The sequence below is a fragment of the Coregonus lavaretus genome (genome assembly GCF_964263955.1).
Source record: "Coregonus lavaretus genome assembly, chromosome: 37".
Taxonomy (NCBI): domain Eukaryota; kingdom Metazoa; phylum Chordata; class Actinopteri; order Salmoniformes; family Salmonidae; genus Coregonus; species Coregonus lavaretus.
In genome coordinates, this window is record NC_140024.1 from 6,152,504 (window position 1) to 6,172,402 (window position 19,899).

The window sequence follows — 19,899 nt, forward strand, 5'->3', positions numbered from 1 at the left end:
CTTACATACTGTATACTCACTATCTTCCTCTCTATATTGTGGACCAGGTTCGACCTAAACCAGCCACACCTACACCCACTTCCACGGTGCCCATCGCCCCTGCGCCCCCTCCTCCCATGCTGGCTGCCCCCCAGCTCCTCCAGCGGCCGGTCATGTTGACCACCAAGCTGACCTCCACCTCACTGGCCTCCACCACCGGGCCCATCCACCAGGTACGCATCGTAAACGGCCAGCCCTGCGCCAGCATCACCAAGACCCTGCCATCTGCCCAGCTGACTGGCATCGTCATCACCTCGCCAGCCACCGTTACGGCCACCACCCCCCTGGCAACACATCAGACCCTTCAGATCAGAAGCCTCAGCCCTGACACCAAGGTGAGAGCAAGGGGAACGGAGAGGGGGCAGGCGAACTTGATTTGTCTAAAAAAGGACCCAATCAAATGAAATCTATTAGCTTCCAGCTAATATTTTGAGTAGGGCCTTCAGTAGTAGAATTACCATTTTCATTGCTGTTAAACCAAGAAGCACCCAGCTGTTAGCCTTGCTATTTTGGGTTCATCACAGGCTTCTTACTTAACTCAATTTGGTCTGCATAGACACCCTGCTTTGTTGATGTGCATGGATAGGTACTTGAGCGGCTGCCACAACTCTATTCCAGAGTGAATTCTTAGATACAGTGAATATTGGAAGACCTCTCAATAACATTAATGAATGGAAAGTCCTCCACCTCCATAAGCCAGGTCATCACCACCCTCTGTTCTGGTTTGCTGTGTGTGAAAATGTGTGTTTTTCCCGTTGAGAGAGGTCTCTAATGAAGGGGCGTAGCACCCACCATGACTGTGGCTCTTGAAATGTGTGGCTAACTCTGTTACTTCTGTCCTCCAGACTGTTAAAGCTCGGGGTGTTACAGAGCCGAAGACATCGGCCAGTGCGCCCTCCTCCCCCTTACACACCGCTAGAGGCACCCCTCCACCGCTGCTGAGGAACAAGAGAGAGGACAACCCCCAGGTGGGCCTATACTCTATACACAGATGCAATGAAAACAGGACAAGAATAGTATATGGTCAGCTTTGTTTCTGACACGTTTAATAAAAATGTGATTTCTTGTTCTCTCCCACAGAAACTTGCCTTCATGGTGTCCTTGGGACTTGTGACATATGACCATCTGGAAGGTTGGAAGACCCAAATGGAGCTTTGCTTTTTCATAGCACCCCCACCCTGTTCTGTATACATTTTCACAATAATGTATGCACTTGCGTGAAGACAATGTAACATCAGATATGTCCATAGTGTTATACTGACCTGGTCTATTCGATACCTGTGCAGAGATCCAGAGTCGGAGGCAGGAGCGCAAGAGGAGAACGACAGCGAACCCAGTGTACAGTGGAGCAGTGTTTGAGCCTGAGGTACAGTATATAGGCCACTAAGGTTATTATTATGGCATTATGATGATACTGTCAGGGTTGGGGTCAATTCCATTTAAATTCCAGTCAATTCAGGAAGTACATTAAAATTAAAATTCTCTTCAATGGGGAAAATTTGGAATTGGAATTTGGTTTACTTTCTGAATTGACTGGAATTTAAATGGAACCGACCCCATTCTACTGTACCCATTTAACTCTGCTGTGAGAGAACCCTACCTAAGTAGTAAATAAAACGTATATTTACAGCGTAAGAAGAACGGCGTCACATACCTGAACACTCCTCTACACCAAGGCACCAGGAAGAGAGGTCAGTATGATTCTCCTGTCAGGTTATGGAAACACCTAGCTGCTCAGGGTTGTGTGGAGTGTCACACCTTGTAACCTTGTTAACACCACCGTGTCAATTGGACCGCACCCCTGCCTCCCAAATACCAGCAGGAAGGCTATGCTGGCATATCTCATAACTGTGGAGACTAGTATACATTATTTTGTTGTACTGTGATACTGTCCCATCACAGACTTACTGTAGTAGCTATTTTGGTTGTGCTATCATGCTAACGCAATGTAGCTGGCTCTTTCCTTGCCTTGCATTTCCTGCTTTAATGCCGCTTGACTCTGTGCTTTTTCCCTGTCAGTAATTAATGCTACTTAACCAGCTCTCTTTGCCCTCTCAGTAAGATGCCTTCCCATCCCACCCTGCTCTGAATGTATTGTTGAGGATGGCTTCATAGTTCTGCCTGTACTGTATGTGCTCACCCCAGGACTCCACCAAGCAAAACCCCATGTGGATTTGAGCCATGTCTCTGTCTGAATGCTATGTGTATGGCATTAGCCTGGGTACCAGTCTTGAGTTATCATTCCACTCCTTGTCATGTTTAGCATGACACGGAGTATATGGAGTGGAATGTCAACAAAACAGGTTCTGGATTTCAGGCTAGTATGGCATGCCAAGCCAGGTCAGACTTCACTGCTAATTTGTTTGTAACATACTTAAGAGGCCTGTTATGTAACAGATTTAGTGGTACACTGCGGTTCTATGGGTAGAACATTTAGGATAATTAATCCTCATATGAACCAAGCATTTGCTTCCCACGTTCTGACTGACAAAGTTGAATGTAGCTGTATTTGACCTATTGTTTCATATAGTACATTGAAATAATATTGATATTAGCTGATATTAGATTTTACATTTGTTTCAACAAAGTCTTGCTCTGCGGGTCGATACGATGTGGCTTATATCTTGCTTTGACCTGGTTTGTTCTCAGAACTACTGTCTAATTAACTGTCAGCTTTTTGTTCTCAGAACTACTGTCTAATTAACTGTCAGCTTTTTGTTCTCAGAACTACTGTCTAATTAACTGTCAGCTTTTTGTTCTCTGAACTACTGTCTAATTAACTGTCAGCTTTGCCCAGCTCACCCTTCCTCTTGACCCGACTTCACGCTGTTCCCCCTCGCTGTGTACTAACGCTTCTGTCTGTGCTCCTCCTCTTCCTCTTCCTTATGCGCTAGCCAATGAGGACCCCTTGTCACAGGTATGTCATGAGAATGTTTTTTTATTTTGTTCTCCCATTTTCCTTTCTTTTGTTTTTGTTTTGTTTTGTCGTGTCTCATCTCACCCAGGTCGCCCACCCAAATACAGCAGTGTTCCTGAGCTGGGTCTTCACACCCCAACATCCCCCACCAGCAGTCATTCCGCCTCCCCGGCCCACCATCGGCCAGAGAGGGGGGGCTCTCACTTCCCCGTCCACCCCCACACCCTCCCTCTGCCTAGCCCCAGCTCCGGGGATGTAAGTAGCTGATGGAGAGCCCACTGCACCTACCAGGACTAGAGGAAGCCTCCCCCCCAAATCCCCCCTCAGTGGTATCTCCCTGAGGTCCTATGGTTTCAGGACAGACCATACCTCGTTACAACATGAAACCTTCCACATCCATTCACTTTTACACCCTACATGCCATTACATCCATCATTCATTTATGTGTGACAATCTATGTGTGTCCTGGTGTCCATAACCTTACAAAGTGAAAAGTCCCTCCTTTGGGTGAGGATGTTTGGATCAACGCATCACACGTCAGTGCTGTTGACAGTGGTGTTTGGGGTTTGGTAGGGTACCTTGACCAGCAACATTACTCGCGGTCATCCAGTGAAAACTGTGGAGTGTGAACAACACCCAGTGCCCACAAATACAATTACAATGTGGACAGTTTGAAAGCACAGTCAGATTGGACAGGTGTCATTCAGTGAAGTTCCACTCCCTCTCCTCTAGTCCCACATATCCAGGTATGATCGGTTGGGCGTAGTGGCCACAATACTGATTGATGCAATTCTTCCTGACAGGGAGACATCCATGAGGACTTCTGCACTGTGTGCAGGCGCAGTGGTCAGTTGCTCATGTGTGACACATGTGCACGTGTTTACCATCTGGACTGCCTCGCTCCACCCTTGAAAACCATTCCCAGGGGCATGTGGATCTGCCCCAAATGTCACGACCAGGTAACAGCAGCATCTGTCCCTGAAGTCTCAGCCACTTAGAAGCTCCCCCAGCAGTTCCCAGGCTGGTTGTAAACTAAATGCAGCTAAAACAAGCTCCTGCTGAGCCACAGACACCCCTGTTTATCCAAGGCAGTTTGTAAGAGTGAGATATTAGAAGGTGAATCCTCAGTGAGAACTACTCATGCCACCTTGTCCTAGTGCTCTCCGGAATCTCAGAGCTTGTCTTATTGTAGGGTGTCTGAGCAATAAGACTGTTCCTAGCTTTGTAAGTTCTCCAACAAAGTTTTTGAACAGGCATGAGAAAGCGCCATGCATTTCATTTCATTATTTGTACAAAATGCTTCTTGCACTGTCATCTTTTTTTAAAAATTTTTATCTTGTCTGTCTGATCTCTGAAAGATTTGTGTGATGTGGAAGTTCTCCACAGGGGCCCTGTATGTGTCCCTGGGCTTTTGGTAGCTTGGTTGAAAGGGAAGACGTGTTATGTTGATGTCCCTCTGTGTAATGATTCCATAACATACAGTATGATAACCTATAGTAACCAATAATCATTTGATTCATGGCCTTGTCTCTCTGTCCTAAAATCCATGACAACAACGTTCAGAGCCATGATTGTATAAACATCTAAAAGTTGGTGAAGAAATCAGGCAACAAAGATGAGCAATAATGACTGTATAAAATAAATAATTGAAATACTGAGCTATATTTTATGCAAAAAGAAATTGGGAAAGTATATTATTTTATACTAATACAATTGTTTAGAGAAAGATTTTGTTTAACAAGTAATAATGTTTTCTCTCAAAAAGGTAGCCGTCAAAATTATTGACACCCATAAATACTCGTATAATTAAAGTCGTCAAAAGGTTAGTATTTGGTCCCATATTCATAGCACACAATGACTACATTGTTGGATGCATTTGCAGTTAATTTGATTGTGTTTCAGATTATTTTGTGCCAAATACAAATGAATGGTAAATAATGTATTGTGTCATTTTGGAGTCACTTTTATTGCAAATAACAATAGAATATGTTTCTAAACACTTTTACATTAATGTGGATGCTACTGTGAATAATGATGAGTCCTGCTTCAGTTCCGAGGGTCAGAGATCATGCCCCAAAGACATGCTTTCACCATTACCAATAACGGGAGGTTAGCGTGTGTTGGGGGTATAATCTTTGACCCTCTGTAACTTTCTCACTCATCAGTATTCACGATTCATTCAGGATTATCCGTAATCATGGGAGCATCCACGTTAATGTAGAAGTGTTTAGAAACATATTTTTGTTCTTATTTACAATAGAAGTGACTTCAAAATGACACAATACATTATTTACCATTAATATCTATTGGGCACAAAATAATCTGAAACAACCAAAACTAACTGCAAATGCATCCAACAAGTTTGTAGAATCACATGTGCTAGTAATATGGGACCAAATACTAAACCTTTGACCACTTGATTTATACGAATCTTTAGGAGTGTCAATAATTTTGACCGCTACCTTTTTGAGAGAAAACAAGTATTACTTGTTAAACAAAATCTCATTCTCTGAGCAATTTTATTCGTATAACATAATATAATTTCCCAATTTTTTTGAGCATACATTATATACAGTGGGGGAAAAAAGTATTTAGTCAGCCACCAATTGTGCAAGTTCTCCCACTTAAAAAGATGAGAGAGGCCTGTAATTTTCATCATAGGTACACGTCAACTATGACAGACAAAATCAGGAAAAAAAATCCAGAAAATCACATTGTAGGATTTTTTATGAATTTATTTGCAAATTATGGTGGAAAATAAGTATTTGGTCAATAACAAAAGTTTCTCAATACTTTGTTATATACCCTTTGTTGGCAATGACACAGGTCAAACGTTTTCTGTAAGTCTTCACAAGGTTTTCACACACTGTTGCTGGTATTTTGGCCCATTCCTCCGTGCAGATCTCCTCTACAGCAGTGATGTTTTGGGGCTGTGGCTGGGCAACACTGACTTTCAACTCCCTCCAAAGATTTTCTATGGGGTTGAGATCTGGAGACTGGCTAGGCCACTCCAGGACCTTGAAATGCTTCTTACGAAGCCACTCCTTCGTTGCCCGGGCGGTGTGTTTGGGATCATTGTCATGCTGAAAGACCCAGCCACGTTTCATCTTCAATGCCCTTGCTGATGGAAGGAGGTTTTCACTCAAAATCTCACGATACATGGCCCCATTCATTATTTTCTTTACACGGATCAGTCGTCCTGGTACCTTTGCAGAAAAACAGCCCCAAAGCATGATGTTTCCACTCCCATGCTTCACAGTAGGTATGGTGTTCTTTGGATGCAACTCGGCATTCTTTGTCCTCCAAACACGACGAGTTGAGTTTTTACCAAAAAGTTCTATTTTGGTTTCATCTGACCATATGACATTCTCCCAATCCTCTTCTGGATCATCCAAATGCACTCTAGCAAACTTCAGACGGGCCTGGACATGTACTGGCTTAAGCAGGGGGACACGTCTAGCACTGCAGGATTTGAGTCCCTGGTGGCGTAGTGTGTTACTGATGGTAGGCTTTGTTACTTTGGTCCCAGCTCTCTGCAGGTCATTCACTAGGTCCCCCGTGTGGTTCTGGGATTTTTGCTCACCGTTCTTGTGATCATTTTGACCCCACGGGGTGAGATCTTGCGTGGAGCCCCAGATCGAGGGAGATTATCAGTGGTCTTGTATGTCTTCCATTTCCTAATAATTGCTCCCACAGTTGATTTCTTCAAACCAAGCTGCTTACCTATTGCAGATTCAGTCTTCCCAGCCTGGTGCAGGTCTACAATTTTGTTTCTGGTGTCCTTTGACAGCTCTTTGGTCTTGGCCATAGTGGAGTTTGGAGTGTGACTGTTTGAGGTTGTGAACAGGTGTCTTTTATACTGATAACAAGTTCAAACAGTTGCCATTAATACAGGTAACGAGTTGAGGACAGAGGAGCCTCTTAAAGAAGAAGTTACAGGTCTGTGAGGGCCAGGAATCTTGCTTGTTTGTAGGTGACCAAATACTTATTTTCCACCATAATTTGCAAAGAAATTCATTAAAAATCCTACAATGTAATTTTCTGGATTTTTTTTTCTCAATTTGTCTGTCATAGTTGACGTGTACCTATGATGAAAATTACAGGCCTCTCTCATCTTTTTAAGTGGGAGAACTTGCACAATTGGTGGCTGACTAAATACTTTTTTTCCCCACTGTAGCTCAGTATTTAAATTATACTGTATATCTCCGCTCTCCTGTCTCCACCAAAAACTACTGAAACATAATGGATGGTTGAATGGTTATTACAACAATACAAAAAAGAAGCAGAACTAATCCTATTGTTGACAGGATTTAAATGTTTTCCCTTTTCTTCTTTAGATTTTGATGAAAGATGAGGCAATCCCATGGCCTGGAACCCTCGCTATCGTTCATTCCTACATTGCATATAAAGCAGGTACAGAAGAAGACAGTTATTAAAAGAGCTACCTCAAATGAATTTGTATGAATATAATTAACACAGCGTTGACTGTAATGGTTTCTCTGTCTTCTGGCTGACAGCTAAAGAGGAGGAGAAGCAGAAACTGGTGAAGTGGAGCTCGGAACTGAAGCAGGACAGAGAACAGCTAGAACAAAGGGTCAAACAGCTGAGCCAATCCATAACGGTAAGCATCACACTGCATGACACTGATGCTAACACTGAAGTCATTGGAAGTCATCTCAGAACAGTACATTAACTGGATGGTTAATTACTAATAGGTCTGTCCCTATTTCCCTCTAAAGAAATGCATGGAGAACAAGAACACTATCCTGGCCCGTCAGAGGGACATGCACAACTCCCTGGAGAAGGTCAAGGGCCTGGTGCATCTCATTCAGGGCATGAACTTCTGCCCATCCCCTGAGGCCTCACCGCCTCCGCCAGCGGTCCAGACCAGCATGACAAATGGAGGAACAGACTGTGCCAGTGCTGACCACACGGACGACACAAGTCCTGAGGATCACAAGAACATGAGTAACAAAAGCAGGGATGACCTGAACAACAACACAGACGGGGCAACAGAGGAGGATGAGAAAGAGGAAGTTAAAGAGATTGACAACCTCAACAGCAGCAGCCTCGGCAAAACCTTAGCGCCTCCCCAGACTATTGCACCGGCCCCTGTGGATGTAGCAGAGGGGCCAAATAACACCCACCCACCCAGTCCAGAGACAGGAACCCCCAAATATGGAGAGAGGGAATGAAAAAGATAAAGCATCCCATGAAGTTGCCCAAAGTTGCCATTAACACACGCCAACATATATATTTTTTGGTCGTTGTTATTGTAGTTGTGTATTATTGGATTGTCTGAGAGGACATACATTATGAGTATCTGATCGAGAAATGGAAAGGGACGAAGGAGGGTGATTTATGTACCAGTGGTATGCCAATCGAGGTCAAAGATTATTATTCAAGTCTGATGATATTGACACTCTTACTAATAATAGCGATATTGTTAATAGTAATAAACATCACACCAATGTGTGCCTCCAATAGTCGCCATAGCGCCTCTTTGTGGGGATGGTTTCTTAGGGTGTCTTAGTCTGCAGCTTCAGGGGAGATGGATCCGAGATGTCCAAAGACAAGACCTGCCCACTCGCCTGAAGATCCACCACATACACCACACCAGAAACAATTGGATCAACCAAAACACCATAACAGCCATTTGGAATTTAAAAACTACCAGGGGACAAGGTTTTGTTTGCTGCAGTATTTGTCAACAGTGAAAATCACTGAAGTATTGCCTGAGGGATATGATTTGTCCCAAATCACACTTTTTGTCTTAAAGGAGCTCCAGCCCACCTCCATCCATGTATCCCACCTGCCCCATTACAACCACCAAAACCCCTGACAATACAGCTTAAAGTAACATCACAGGACAGATGATGGATCAGCATAGGTCAGCCTCACGTTCAAGTTGTATCCACTGTCACCTCAGTGCTGCCCAACAGACAGCTGGACAGACCGACTACAGTGGGAGGAGCTCAGCATTCAGCTTAAGATCCGTGGTCTTCAGCCGCATCACATGGACTCATTGCATGCTTCATTGACAACGGAGATGTTTTTACTTTTCAATGTAACCTCATCATGACTTGTGTTGCATTGTCCATTGTCGCTGAACTTAGCATTCCTTTTTGCTTGTTGAGAATATGATTGACCCATTTTTGGAGTGATACATTGGGAGACATAAAAAGAAAGCTGCTGCATCAATATTCCATTTGAATGATAGAGTCCATGTGAATGCAGCTCTAGGCATGCATGGGGACTTTGCAACTATCAGTTCAGATATTGTCTGAGAGGTTTTTTGTGTCCGTTTGTCATGCCCCTGGGATCTGTTGCTAAAGGAAACTAACAATTTATTCTGGGGGAATCTATTTCTATTCAGGTCTTCCTAGTTTTCAAATATCAAGATATGCTTCTTCAAAAGTGCTTTTCTGTTTCGCATTACTTTGGTTTCTTATCAAATATATTAGAACTGGAAAATACTATGTAAATAGCTTTGTTTTTTTAGATGTTCCTTGCAATTGAATTATCATTCAATATGCTGAATTCATAACTGCCAAATGCTATTGTATCCAAATACAGCAGGGAAACAGTCCTATTTTCTTATATAATGTTTTTAAGGTTTCAATTAGGAGTCCCCATAGATGGGCGCAAATTTTGCATGGCCGTTACATACAAACAAAAGAGAGTGTGGCAATGACATTGTTCCAAATGTTGTTTGGAAAAACTGCCAGGAGCCCTATAGGAAAAGCACAAGCATGTTGGCAAAAAAAACTGGAACCGAACCACATACACCCGTCCTGCCATAAACATGTCTAAAGTAAATTTGAACATTTTAATGATTATATTTTACACCACAACACTGACAAGTCACTTTTAATTTTACACATTGTTTACCCTTTTGTACAGTATGTGTAGCTTTTATTCATAACCTGCCATTTTACATGATTAAGTCCTTAGAGTTGCAATGAAATGTAGATATATTAGTTGTGAAACTGAAAAATTGAGAAATTAGGGACATTAAATGGAAATTAAGGAATAGGTTGCCAGTAAACATATAATTTCATTTCACCTACTTGCTGTACTACACCATATGGTATGGGTTCCCCTGGGGTAACTTTTCTAGAGAGTTTGAAGTCTTTTACAAGGCCCTATATATTTTCTCTGACATTAAATGCACCCAACCATGGCAATGTTTTAGACAGATTTAAGTTTCAAAATAAAAAATAATAATAATGCAATTAACTGGAAAGCACAAGGGAAGATGCAAAGCGGTTTTAATCTATAGCCAGATCAAGAGGAAAGCATTAGTTAAAGAATAATTGATGGCCCAGTCCAGTGTCTTGTGTTGAGGCCACTCTTCCTTTGGCCTGCAGTACTTGTCATTGTATAGCAATTGCCTTAAGAAATTCTTGCTCCTCGTGAACAAACTGTGTTCGGTGTATTGTTGGTCTTATTTGAGTGTCTCAAAAAAATTCAGTGAATAATGGAAATATTGTCTATTTGTGATGTACTATTTCAGGAAATCGACTTTTCTTTGCACAGAACTGAAATGATTGGCTAAAATTGGAATCTATTGTTTTCACAAGGGGTCAGTTGCTCTGAGTCATCATGTAAGAGAGTTCTGATTAGTTTTGACTTGACTTGCCAGTGTATGAAAAATAAGGATTGTGATTTGAACTACTATTTGAGTTTTCCCTCCACCAAGTCCCTCAAATACAAGTAATTAGCTAATATTATAATGCACCTTTGGTTGAACACTCAACAGTGTTATATCATTTAGTTATATCCTGATTGTACATTTGCCATCTTCACAGAGCAAGATGCAAATTATAAAAGTGGCAGCAGTGATGACACTTACTTACCATAAATATGTATAATCAGGGCCAGATTTCCAAGCTTTTGAATTTGCACAACTTTTTCCCGAATATTGTCAAATAATTTATATGATATTCTTCATCTTATCTTTGTAATCCTTATTATGTATTTTATTTGACCTTTTTTTTTTTTTTTTTTTTTTTATGGTGCAGAAGCTTAGAAAATGTAGCTCTCTGTGCCTCAATAATGCAATAGAAATAATAAGGATCTCAGCAAATACTCTCCCTATCTTTGCTCAGCATGGTGAGCCAAAAAAAAAAACTACTACAGTTGTCAAAACCTCAACAAATCTATGCCTACATATGCAAATAGATTGTATGGACATGATTATACTTAGAAAAACCATTCCATTTAGAACTGAATTTAACCTTTCCAACCTTGGTAACACTTTACTTTAAGGTACCTTTCATAAAATAGTTATAAGTAGTTTATAGACTGTTATTTAGTAGTTTACAGATTTTAGTTTATAACCCATAACTAATAAGTAACACTTTATAGACCAGTGATGAAGGGTATAGGCTACCTTAATGTAAAGTGTTAAAGCAGCATATTGAAAACTACAGCTGTACCATTAAATGTTTCATATACTGTATACGTACCCCAATGACTCGTGTAGGAAATTAAATATTCTTCTCAATTAGTGACTTTTATTGGATCATAACTTTGAAGGCAAAGTGCTGAATATTATGGGCGTAATTGTTTGTATTTTCTGATATAGGGAGGAAAATAGTGGAGGATGTAGTATGGCCAACTCAAATATTGTGTAGTACTTTGTGCTGTGAAAGAAAGTAAATGTCATGTTGTGGTTAAAAAAAAATGGAAACAACGTTAATATCCAAAGAATGATTTTAAAGCCTTTTTTATTTCCATTTATGATGTACACCAGCTAAATATTATTCACAATGAGAGCAACCAATTAGGAAACCAATATTGAGTAGATTCTTCATCCATACCAGTGCATTCATTACCTTGGATTCTCTGCATATCTTGATTAGTTCTGAAAACAGTTATTCTCATGCTATATCATGTCACATCTGTGGCCTTCAAGTATTCTAGTTGCATTTCATTGCCATCAATATGGAGACCCCCCTTTCTTGTAAATGCTGTCCCACCTCTTACCTCATGCACTCATATCATTTCATAAATTTAGAAGGTTTTTTCTTAACGTAAAGTATTCTTCCTCTTGGTTAAGATGCATTGTAGCAAATCAAGCAAGTCACAGGCACTAATGTGCTGAATATAGTGTAAATGGTTTATTACACAAACTGCATACTCTCTTGTAATATTTGTCAGTTGTATTTTTTCACAATAATTTTTTTAAAGAAGTATTTGATTATTTTTGACTACGGTTTTGTTACCGATCCTTTTTGTTGCCTGTGATCCACTGATTTCCTTTACCTCTTTCCTGTACTTTAGTTATTTTATGTAGCTATTTGTATGCAGTGTTTGGCAAATTCCATTGCAGTGTCAGAGTAAGTCGAGATTTTTGGAGCATTCGATCAATTTGTATTTATTTATTTGACAATTTTTAAATAAAATTACAAAGTTGTAATTGTGACTTCTCTTCTCTCTGTATAAATATATCCTGATTATAAACAGCCATCAAGATTTAGTGTGTGACAGTTCTCCTTACAAACACCGTAGACACCAAAACGTCTAACAAAATAACATTTCAGTTTACACTCAAGGATGTCTAATCTTTTTGTAATAATGGAATTACCCATAATTCAATGTCAAACAGGTGGTAGTAAGAGATAATACCTCCTGGTCAAAGTGCAACTTCCGATCCATTTTCAGCTGCTTTCTGTCAAACTCCCATTGATGTTGTCAAGTGCCATATCAAAGCAGTGTGAACCCCTATGCAATTGTGCATTAACCAAATATGTAGCCATAGACACACAATATATATACTTTGTGTGAAATGCTGTCCATTATTTCCAAACCCATGAAGTCAGTGTTCTTCTCCAACTTCTATGTGCTTGTTATAAGGAAACTATTCACTGACCTCTCGCTGTCAACTTTCGCATAACGCAGATGAAGATAGGAACGGTAGATCTTCAGTCAGTTCTCAGGGGGCCAGACTGAGCTGCCTTGGTCACCACTGCATGGTCTTGCTGCGGGTGAGCTTGCGGCTCAGTGCATGCCTCATCTGGAGCATGCGTGAGCGTTTGTCCATGGCCAGTAGGTGGCGGTGGTACTCCAGACGCACCTCTCGTACCAACTTCTCAACCGCTACCTCCACAGCCGCAGAACACTCCGCCACAGACAACTCAAAGAAGCTGCACCTGAACATACACAAGAGGCTAAAGATACGTTCTCTTCATCGCCCACTGAAAACAAACGGACGTTGACAACTGGTCAATTTAATGTATGGATATGGTTGAGGGATAAAGAAATGGTTTTCCAGCATGGATCATTCACCACTGGCTGATTATATTTTCATTCACTTCATTTTACTACATCTTACTTCACACATCTTCAAAATGTAGTAGGATTCAGTGTTCCAAGGCTAATAGGAATATAACTGAATGGAAATTGTTGCTGATGGCACCAGACAAGTGAATCAATGGAAACATGTTACCTCAGATCACTGGCAAGGGCCGTTCCTTCTTCTGTCCGCACCACCCTTCCATTCTCTATGTCACATTTATTTGCAACTATTACAGTAGGTATGCCTGTTGAAAGCATAAAACAGAGTTTAGAAACCTATTAAAGGGACACAAAACACACACACAATAAACAAAACACAGAGAGATGATCTTGTTTACGATGGTCTATCTTGCAAGGAATTTGAGGCTATGCACTGTCGTAAAAGTGACAACTGAGAAAAGACAACCACCACATGTTTGCAGTTACGATAAGCAGACCTACTGTTTTATAAACCTTGCCTGGTGGATTCACTGTCCTGGTGTGTAACAGTGGCTTAAGTCTTTTATTACAGCAAAAGCTGTAAGCAGTCAAACTCAACTTAACACAGCCTTGATAAAACCAGTTCCCCTAGTCATGAGTGATTTAATGGAATCATTCCGATAAATTAGACAAACCTTATACAAAAGCTGAATTTCCTTCAATGAAAAGATAGCTGGACTAGCCTATGTGACGTAGGTTCTGTAAGAGTCATGGGTGGATTTGGCTCTAGGCTGCCCTATAGCCTCTTAGAAGATGTAACCTCTGCAATAATGAGATGCCCTCCACCCCAGACTCTATTTGATTGCCCTTTCCTAGTGTTTCCAAAGGTCAAAATAGCTGTCTCACCCAGGGTCTGCTTGACATGATCAATAAGCCTCTTTAAGCGTGAGACGGACTCAAAGCTGCTCCGGTCTGTGATGGAATACATAATAAGGAAACCGTCGCCCCATTTAATGGAACTCTCAAGAGAAGGTGCTGCAGAACCCACACACTCCTGCAGAGAGAGAGAGAGATAACAAAGGTTGAGTTTTCATTTAATAAAGAACTAAATACATCTGCACACTGGTTTTATGCTCTTAAAAGTGGTCTGTTCATGGCAACATTTCGACTCTAGCAGGGACATAGCACTTTTGGGAGCATCTGCCAGTGTGTGGATTTGTTTTGTTCTCTACGATTGTTTGTTTAAATCAATGCAAATAGTCTGGGTAGCCATTTGATTAGATGTTCAGGCTTGGGGGTAGAAGCTGTTTAGAAGCCTCTTGGACCTACACTTGGCGCTCCGGTACCGCTTGCCGTGCGGTAGCAGAGAGAACAGTCTATGACTAGGGTGGCTGGAGTCTTTGACAATTCTTAGGGCCTTCCTCTGACACCGCCTGGTATAGAGGTCCTGGATGGCAGGAAGCTTGGCCCCAGTGATGTACTGGGCTGTACACACTACCCTCTGTAGTGCCTTGCGGTCGGAGGCTGAGCAGTTGCCATACCAGGCAGTGATGCAACCAGTCAGGATGCTCTCGATGGTGCAGCTGTAGAAACTTTTGAGGATCTGAGGACCCATGCCAAATCTTTTCAGTCACCTTAGGGGGAATAGGTTTTGTTGTGCCCTCTTCACGACTGCCTTGGTGTGCTTGGACCATGATAGTTTGTTGGTGATGTAGACACCAAGGAACTTGAAGCTCAAGCACCTGGAGCATGTTTTTTGCAGGATGTGCACATACCACATCCTTGACCTTGTGAGTTTCCATTTGACAGGTTAAGTGATGAGACAGCTGTTTACTTTTTTGTTTAATCTTCATTCAAAACTACTGACAGTAGATGGGATAGTTAATCCACTCAAATGGCCTTGAGTGTTCTTTTCATTGTCGCATCAGATGTTTCTGGTCCTCAGTACCATTATATTTGATCAATGTCAACACTGTTGATATTATGTCCAAGACACTTTAAGGCACCATGATTCAAGAAAACAGACTTGAAAGGAATGGTATGGGGGTCTGGTTGTTGTCTGAGACTAAGAGTCATCTTCCTCTTTGGGTTTATAGAGGTCTGACACAAGGGCAGAGAGAAACAAATCCCCAAAATAGTCAAATATAGACTGAATTCTGAGATCAAATTAAAGCCAAGAGTATGATGACCTCAGTCTTTGAATAGTACCTTGGCTGTGTCCAATATCTCCAAATCGATGGTCTCCTTGTCCACAGTTTTCCGACACCTGTAAGTTACTTCTGTATGAGAACACCACAGACAGAATGCTGTCAGCCTAATATAGTCAAGTGGCAACTTACATAAGGGACAGTAAAATTAGATGCAGTTTGTCTTTACCCTTTTTATGGTCATACTCTCCTATGTAGCGCTTGGTGATGAATCTAACACACAGGGCTGCAGTTAAAACAAAGCAGACCATGAGCACTCAGGTATTTTTAATATTTCCCCTTGTGTAGACCTCCCCACATTAGCTAAGCCTAGGCTACTGATAGTAAATATTAGTAAATAGCATAGTAAACATCATACTAAATTAACATAGTATCAACAATTCAGAGTATTATTATTTTACATTCATTTTTGTATTGCAGATTTGTCTCACCTTTAGACTTTTTAAAAAAGTCAGTCCTGGATGAGCCATTCAATATCCCACTCAATTTAAGCCATCAGTCTTCATTTAAAAATAATTTTCAATACCTGTCTTTCCACAGTTGTCTCGTCCAAGTATCACCAACTTTGCCCGTGACATTTTTCTTGACGGTCCAGAATCGGTCATAGCTTGGATGGGAAAAGTGTATTAAAAACAGGCTGCATTGTATCAATATCTAAAAGATATAACAAGTTATTGTTATCCGGCAAGCCTATTTCAAATTGTGTGGTCATCATGTTGGTGCTTGCGAAAAAGTTCGATTGTGTGGCTGGCTACACCGTTATACCAATAAAAATAAATTGCATGCCAATGAGTTATGTTGATTAATTCTTTATAAACACTAAAACATGTATGAACTTACTTTACAAATAATCACAGCTCGTCTAAATAAGTTGAACACTTTTTTCTTTAGTCTACAACAGTTAGTTCAAAACCAGGATTCAGCCGAGTTCTGAGAACTCCTTCTACGTCTGTTCATGCATATTTTCTTCTTTTTTTTAAAACAAAAACGGTGCAACACACATTGGATGTAATTTTGCGAGTATATGAAATATTCTCTATCCTTACTCACTCACTTCGCTATGTCTGGTCCTCCAATTACTCAATAAGTTGCTGGGAGACAAAAATATGTTTGTTCTCCATCACTTGCTCTGGTTTTCAGCTCAGTCCATCCATCGCCTTTAGTTTCCCTTTTCAAAATGAAACAATTTCTTATTTTTGAAGGCGCGCCCCTTCCAAGTTTCATTAAATTGATTTGATTTATTGCTGTTGATAACCAAGCATGCTGTGCGATGGCGACAGCTTGCTTGGTCTTCGTACCGTTAACTCAAACAAACTGATATGGCGAATAAACTTTTTATCAAACAGTTTCTGGATTTTTTTATTTTTATTTTTTTATAGTTGTGCATAGTTATGCGTATCTCTGATCAGATTTGAAGAAATTGTTGGTTATAAAGAGTAAAATAAATGAAACAGGGCATAGACACATGTATTTATTGTAGCCAATTCCCATTTCTGCAAATACATAGTGTCTTCAGAAAATATTCACACCCCTAGACTTTTCCACATTTTGCTGTGTTACAGCTTCAATTTAAAATGGATTAAACTGAGATTTTGTGTCACTGGCCTACACACAATACCCCATAATGTCAAAGTGGAATTATGTTTTTAGATTTTATTTACAAATTCATTAAAAATGAAAAGCTGAAATGTCTTGAGTCAATAATAAGTATCAACCCCTTTGTTATGGCAAGCCTAAATAAGTTCAGGAATAAACATTTGTTTCACAAGCCACATAATAAGTTGCTGGATTCACCCTGTGTGCAATAACAGTGTTTAATATGATTTTTGAATGACTACCTCATCTCTTTACCCGGCACATACAATTATCTGTAAGGTCCCTCAGTCAAGCAGTGAATTTCAAACACAGATTCAATCACAAAGACCAGGCAGGTTTTCCAATGCCTCGCAAAGAAGGGCACCTATTGGTAGATGGGTAAAAAAAGAAGCTGACATTGAATATCCCTTTGAGCATGGTGAAGTTTTTAATTACACTTTGGATGGTGTATCAATACACCCAGTCACTACAAAGAACAGGCGTCCTTCCTAACTCAGTTGCCAGAGAGGAAGGAAACCGCTCAGGGATTTCACCATGAGGCCAATGGTGACTTTAAAACAGTTACAGAGTTGATAGGAGAAAACTGAGGATGGATCAAACACATTTTAGTTACTCCACAATACTAACCTAAATGACAGAGTGAAAAGAAGGAAGCCTGTACAGAATACAAATATTCCAAAACATGCATCCTGTTTGCAATAAGGTACTAAAGTAAAACTGCAAAAAATGTGGCAAAGAAATCAACTTTATTTTGTGAGTACAAAGCGTTACGTTCAGGGCAAATCCAACACAACACATCACTGAGTACCACCATATTTTCAAGCATGGTGGTGGCTGCATCATGTTATGGGTATGCTTGTCATCGGAAAGGACTACAGAGTTTTTTAGGATACAAATTTCATTTTCAATTAATGTGTTTTCACTTCGTCATTATGGGGTATTGTGTGTAGATGGGTGAGAAAAATAATCTATTTAATCCAACAACAAAATGTGGAATAAGTCAGGGGTATGAATAATTTCTGAAGGCACTGTACATATATACCTCCTACAACCTATATTATTCACAAAATCATCTTTCTTTCTGCTTATCCAGAATCTGGTGTCAACCACTTCTCCATTGCAGGCAGTGTCTCTGTGAACCATACAGTGTTTTCCCCATTGATTCTGAGCATGCAGACCTAGCTGAAGTGAGCATGCAGACCTAGCTGAAGTGACTAAGAATGAGCTCCTGGCGGATTCGGACTGCCTCTGAGTCCACAGCCTCTGGCTTTTGACTACCCTCCTCTGACTGGTCTGGTATATCAGTCCTCTCAAACGTCCAGGCATCCAAGCCTGATTGCAATGACACGTTGTGCAAGACGCAGCAGGCCAGAATGATGTGAGAGCACTTCTCAGGTGAGTACTGAAGGTAGCCTTTGGACCCATCCAGGCAACGGAAACGGGTTTGAATGGCCCTGAACGTGCGGTCCACAATCTCATGAGTGGCAGTGTGAGCCAGGTTGTATCGAAATTCTGCTGATGTTTCTGGGTACTGGACAGGTGTCATCAGCCATTTCTTTAAAGGATAGCAGCAGTCTCCTACAAGACAAGACATGGCTAGGTTAGACATTATGAAAGAGGGAGGCTTGAAGAGCAAGACAATTTGTTTTTTTAATGTATTTTCAACAATTAAAGTTTAAATGGAGGATTATGAGCTATATTACCTAATAACCAGCCTTCATTATTTTCCTGTTCTTCCAATTCCTTGTACACAGAAGACTGTTTAAATATGCAGTTGTCCTGTAAGCTGCCAGGCCAGTTAGTCTCTGCACTGAGCAAAAGTCCCCTGGCATCACACACAAGTTGGCAGTTTATTGAATGGAAGCCTTTCTTATTGACATATGAAGAATCCTCTGCATTGGGTGCCTTAATGGCTATATGGGCACAGTCTACAACACCCATGACGTTAGGTATTCCCGCTACCCTGAAAAACTCCTCTTTGGACTGCTGTTTTGTGGCTTCGTCTCTCATGAATCCTATGCACTCTGGAGCTTTCTCAACCAGTGCCTTGGTTACATTTGTCACACAGCGACTCATGGAAGCCTGGCTAATGCCAATGGCATCTCCCATCCTCGTCTGGAAGGATCCTGAGGTATAGAATCCTAAAGCAGCAAGAATCTGAACTTCTGGGCTGATTGCTCGAGACCGTTGCGTACGTCGTGATAAAGTGTCACGCAGTAGCTCCACCAGGTAGTAGATGAAATCTCGAGGGAATCCAAATGTTGTTAATAGGAACTCATCTGAAACAGTCTCTATATCAAACCTGTCGAGAGTTTTATGTCCACGACCATGGAGCAGCAGGTCACAATCCAGGATGGCTATTTGTATAGCCATTTCTACTGATATTCTGTAGGGGGCAAAATGAGAAAGACATTGTTGAATGCATCAAAATAGAGCCTTGTGTTTTTAGCATGGTCTGTTTCTTTCAATATTATGTTCTGGTCTGGGTTGATATGCTTCCACTCTAACCAAATGTCCAGTTAGCTAAGTCAGAGATGGTCTCTACTAGATATAAAGATTATTGGTTTTCTATACAATTTGTTGTAGCTAGCTAGCTAACGGTACTGGCTAGCATAAAGGCTAGCCTAGCAATTTCCTTATCAGACATTTATTTGGGAACAGTGAACCAGAGTCACCCGAGATGGTGCTAACTTAGAAGAATACGAACTATAAATATAATTCATTAGTAAAAACACGTCGAATTTGAATCCTACCGGCGTTTGTTGTTGTTGTAGTTGTGACTCGTCTGCGCAAAGTACACTGCGCATTTCACCTTTACTGATATCTAGCAAAAATATGTAAGACGCAGTTTCGATTTTATTTTAAAACAAACAAACGTACGTAATTATTGTTTCCAAAACAATGTGTAATATGTTTTTA

The 19,899-nt window shown here is 40.9% G+C and overlaps 3 protein-coding genes across 3 annotated transcripts in view; 1 reads left to right on the plus strand and 2 right to left on the minus strand.

The window, feature by feature from the left end:
• Window positions 1-10,160, plus strand: part of LOC311111901 (PHD finger protein 21A-like) — a 45,948-nt gene extending 35,788 nt beyond the window's left edge. The window contains exons 9-18 of the mRNA XM_084154820.1: window positions 48-374; window positions 885-1,007; window positions 1,120-1,171; window positions 1,326-1,405; window positions 1,670-1,730; window positions 3,045-3,211; window positions 3,760-3,915; window positions 7,294-7,369; window positions 7,474-7,577; window positions 7,696-10,160. Coding sequence (XP_084010946.1) covers window positions 48-374; window positions 885-1,007; window positions 1,120-1,171; window positions 1,326-1,405; window positions 1,670-1,730; window positions 3,045-3,211; window positions 3,760-3,915; window positions 7,294-7,369; window positions 7,474-7,577; window positions 7,696-8,151 — 1,602 coding nt within the window. The 3' untranslated portion in view covers window positions 8,152-10,160. The remainder of the gene's footprint in view (window positions 1-47; window positions 375-884; window positions 1,008-1,119; window positions 1,172-1,325; window positions 1,406-1,669; window positions 1,731-3,044; window positions 3,212-3,759; window positions 3,916-7,293; window positions 7,370-7,473; window positions 7,578-7,695) is intronic.
• Window positions 10,161-12,923: 2,763 nt separating this feature from the next.
• LOC311111555 (ras-related and estrogen-regulated growth inhibitor-like) lies at window positions 12,924-15,989 on the minus strand (the record flags this gene model as incomplete). Its single annotated transcript, XM_084154307.1, has 6 exons — window positions 12,924-13,113; window positions 13,410-13,503; window positions 14,084-14,231; window positions 15,386-15,456; window positions 15,554-15,610; window positions 15,911-15,989. The coding sequence occupies 6 exons, from the start codon at window positions 15,987-15,989 to the stop codon at window positions 12,924-12,926; spliced, it is 639 nt and encodes a 212-aa protein (XP_084010433.1).
• A 1,395-nt stretch (window positions 15,990-17,384) lies between these two features.
• LOC311111231 (putative nuclease HARBI1) lies at window positions 17,385-19,775 on the minus strand. Its single transcript, XM_084153947.1, has 3 exons — window positions 19,734-19,775; window positions 18,684-19,366; window positions 17,385-18,558 (listed from the first exon to the last, which is right to left on the minus strand). Exons 2-3 carry the CDS (start codon window positions 19,351-19,353, stop codon window positions 18,182-18,184), a joined length of 1,047 nt encoding a protein of 348 aa, XP_084010073.1. The 5' UTR covers window positions 19,354-19,366; window positions 19,734-19,775; the 3' UTR covers window positions 17,385-18,181.
• Window positions 19,776-19,899: the final 124 nt, after the last annotated feature.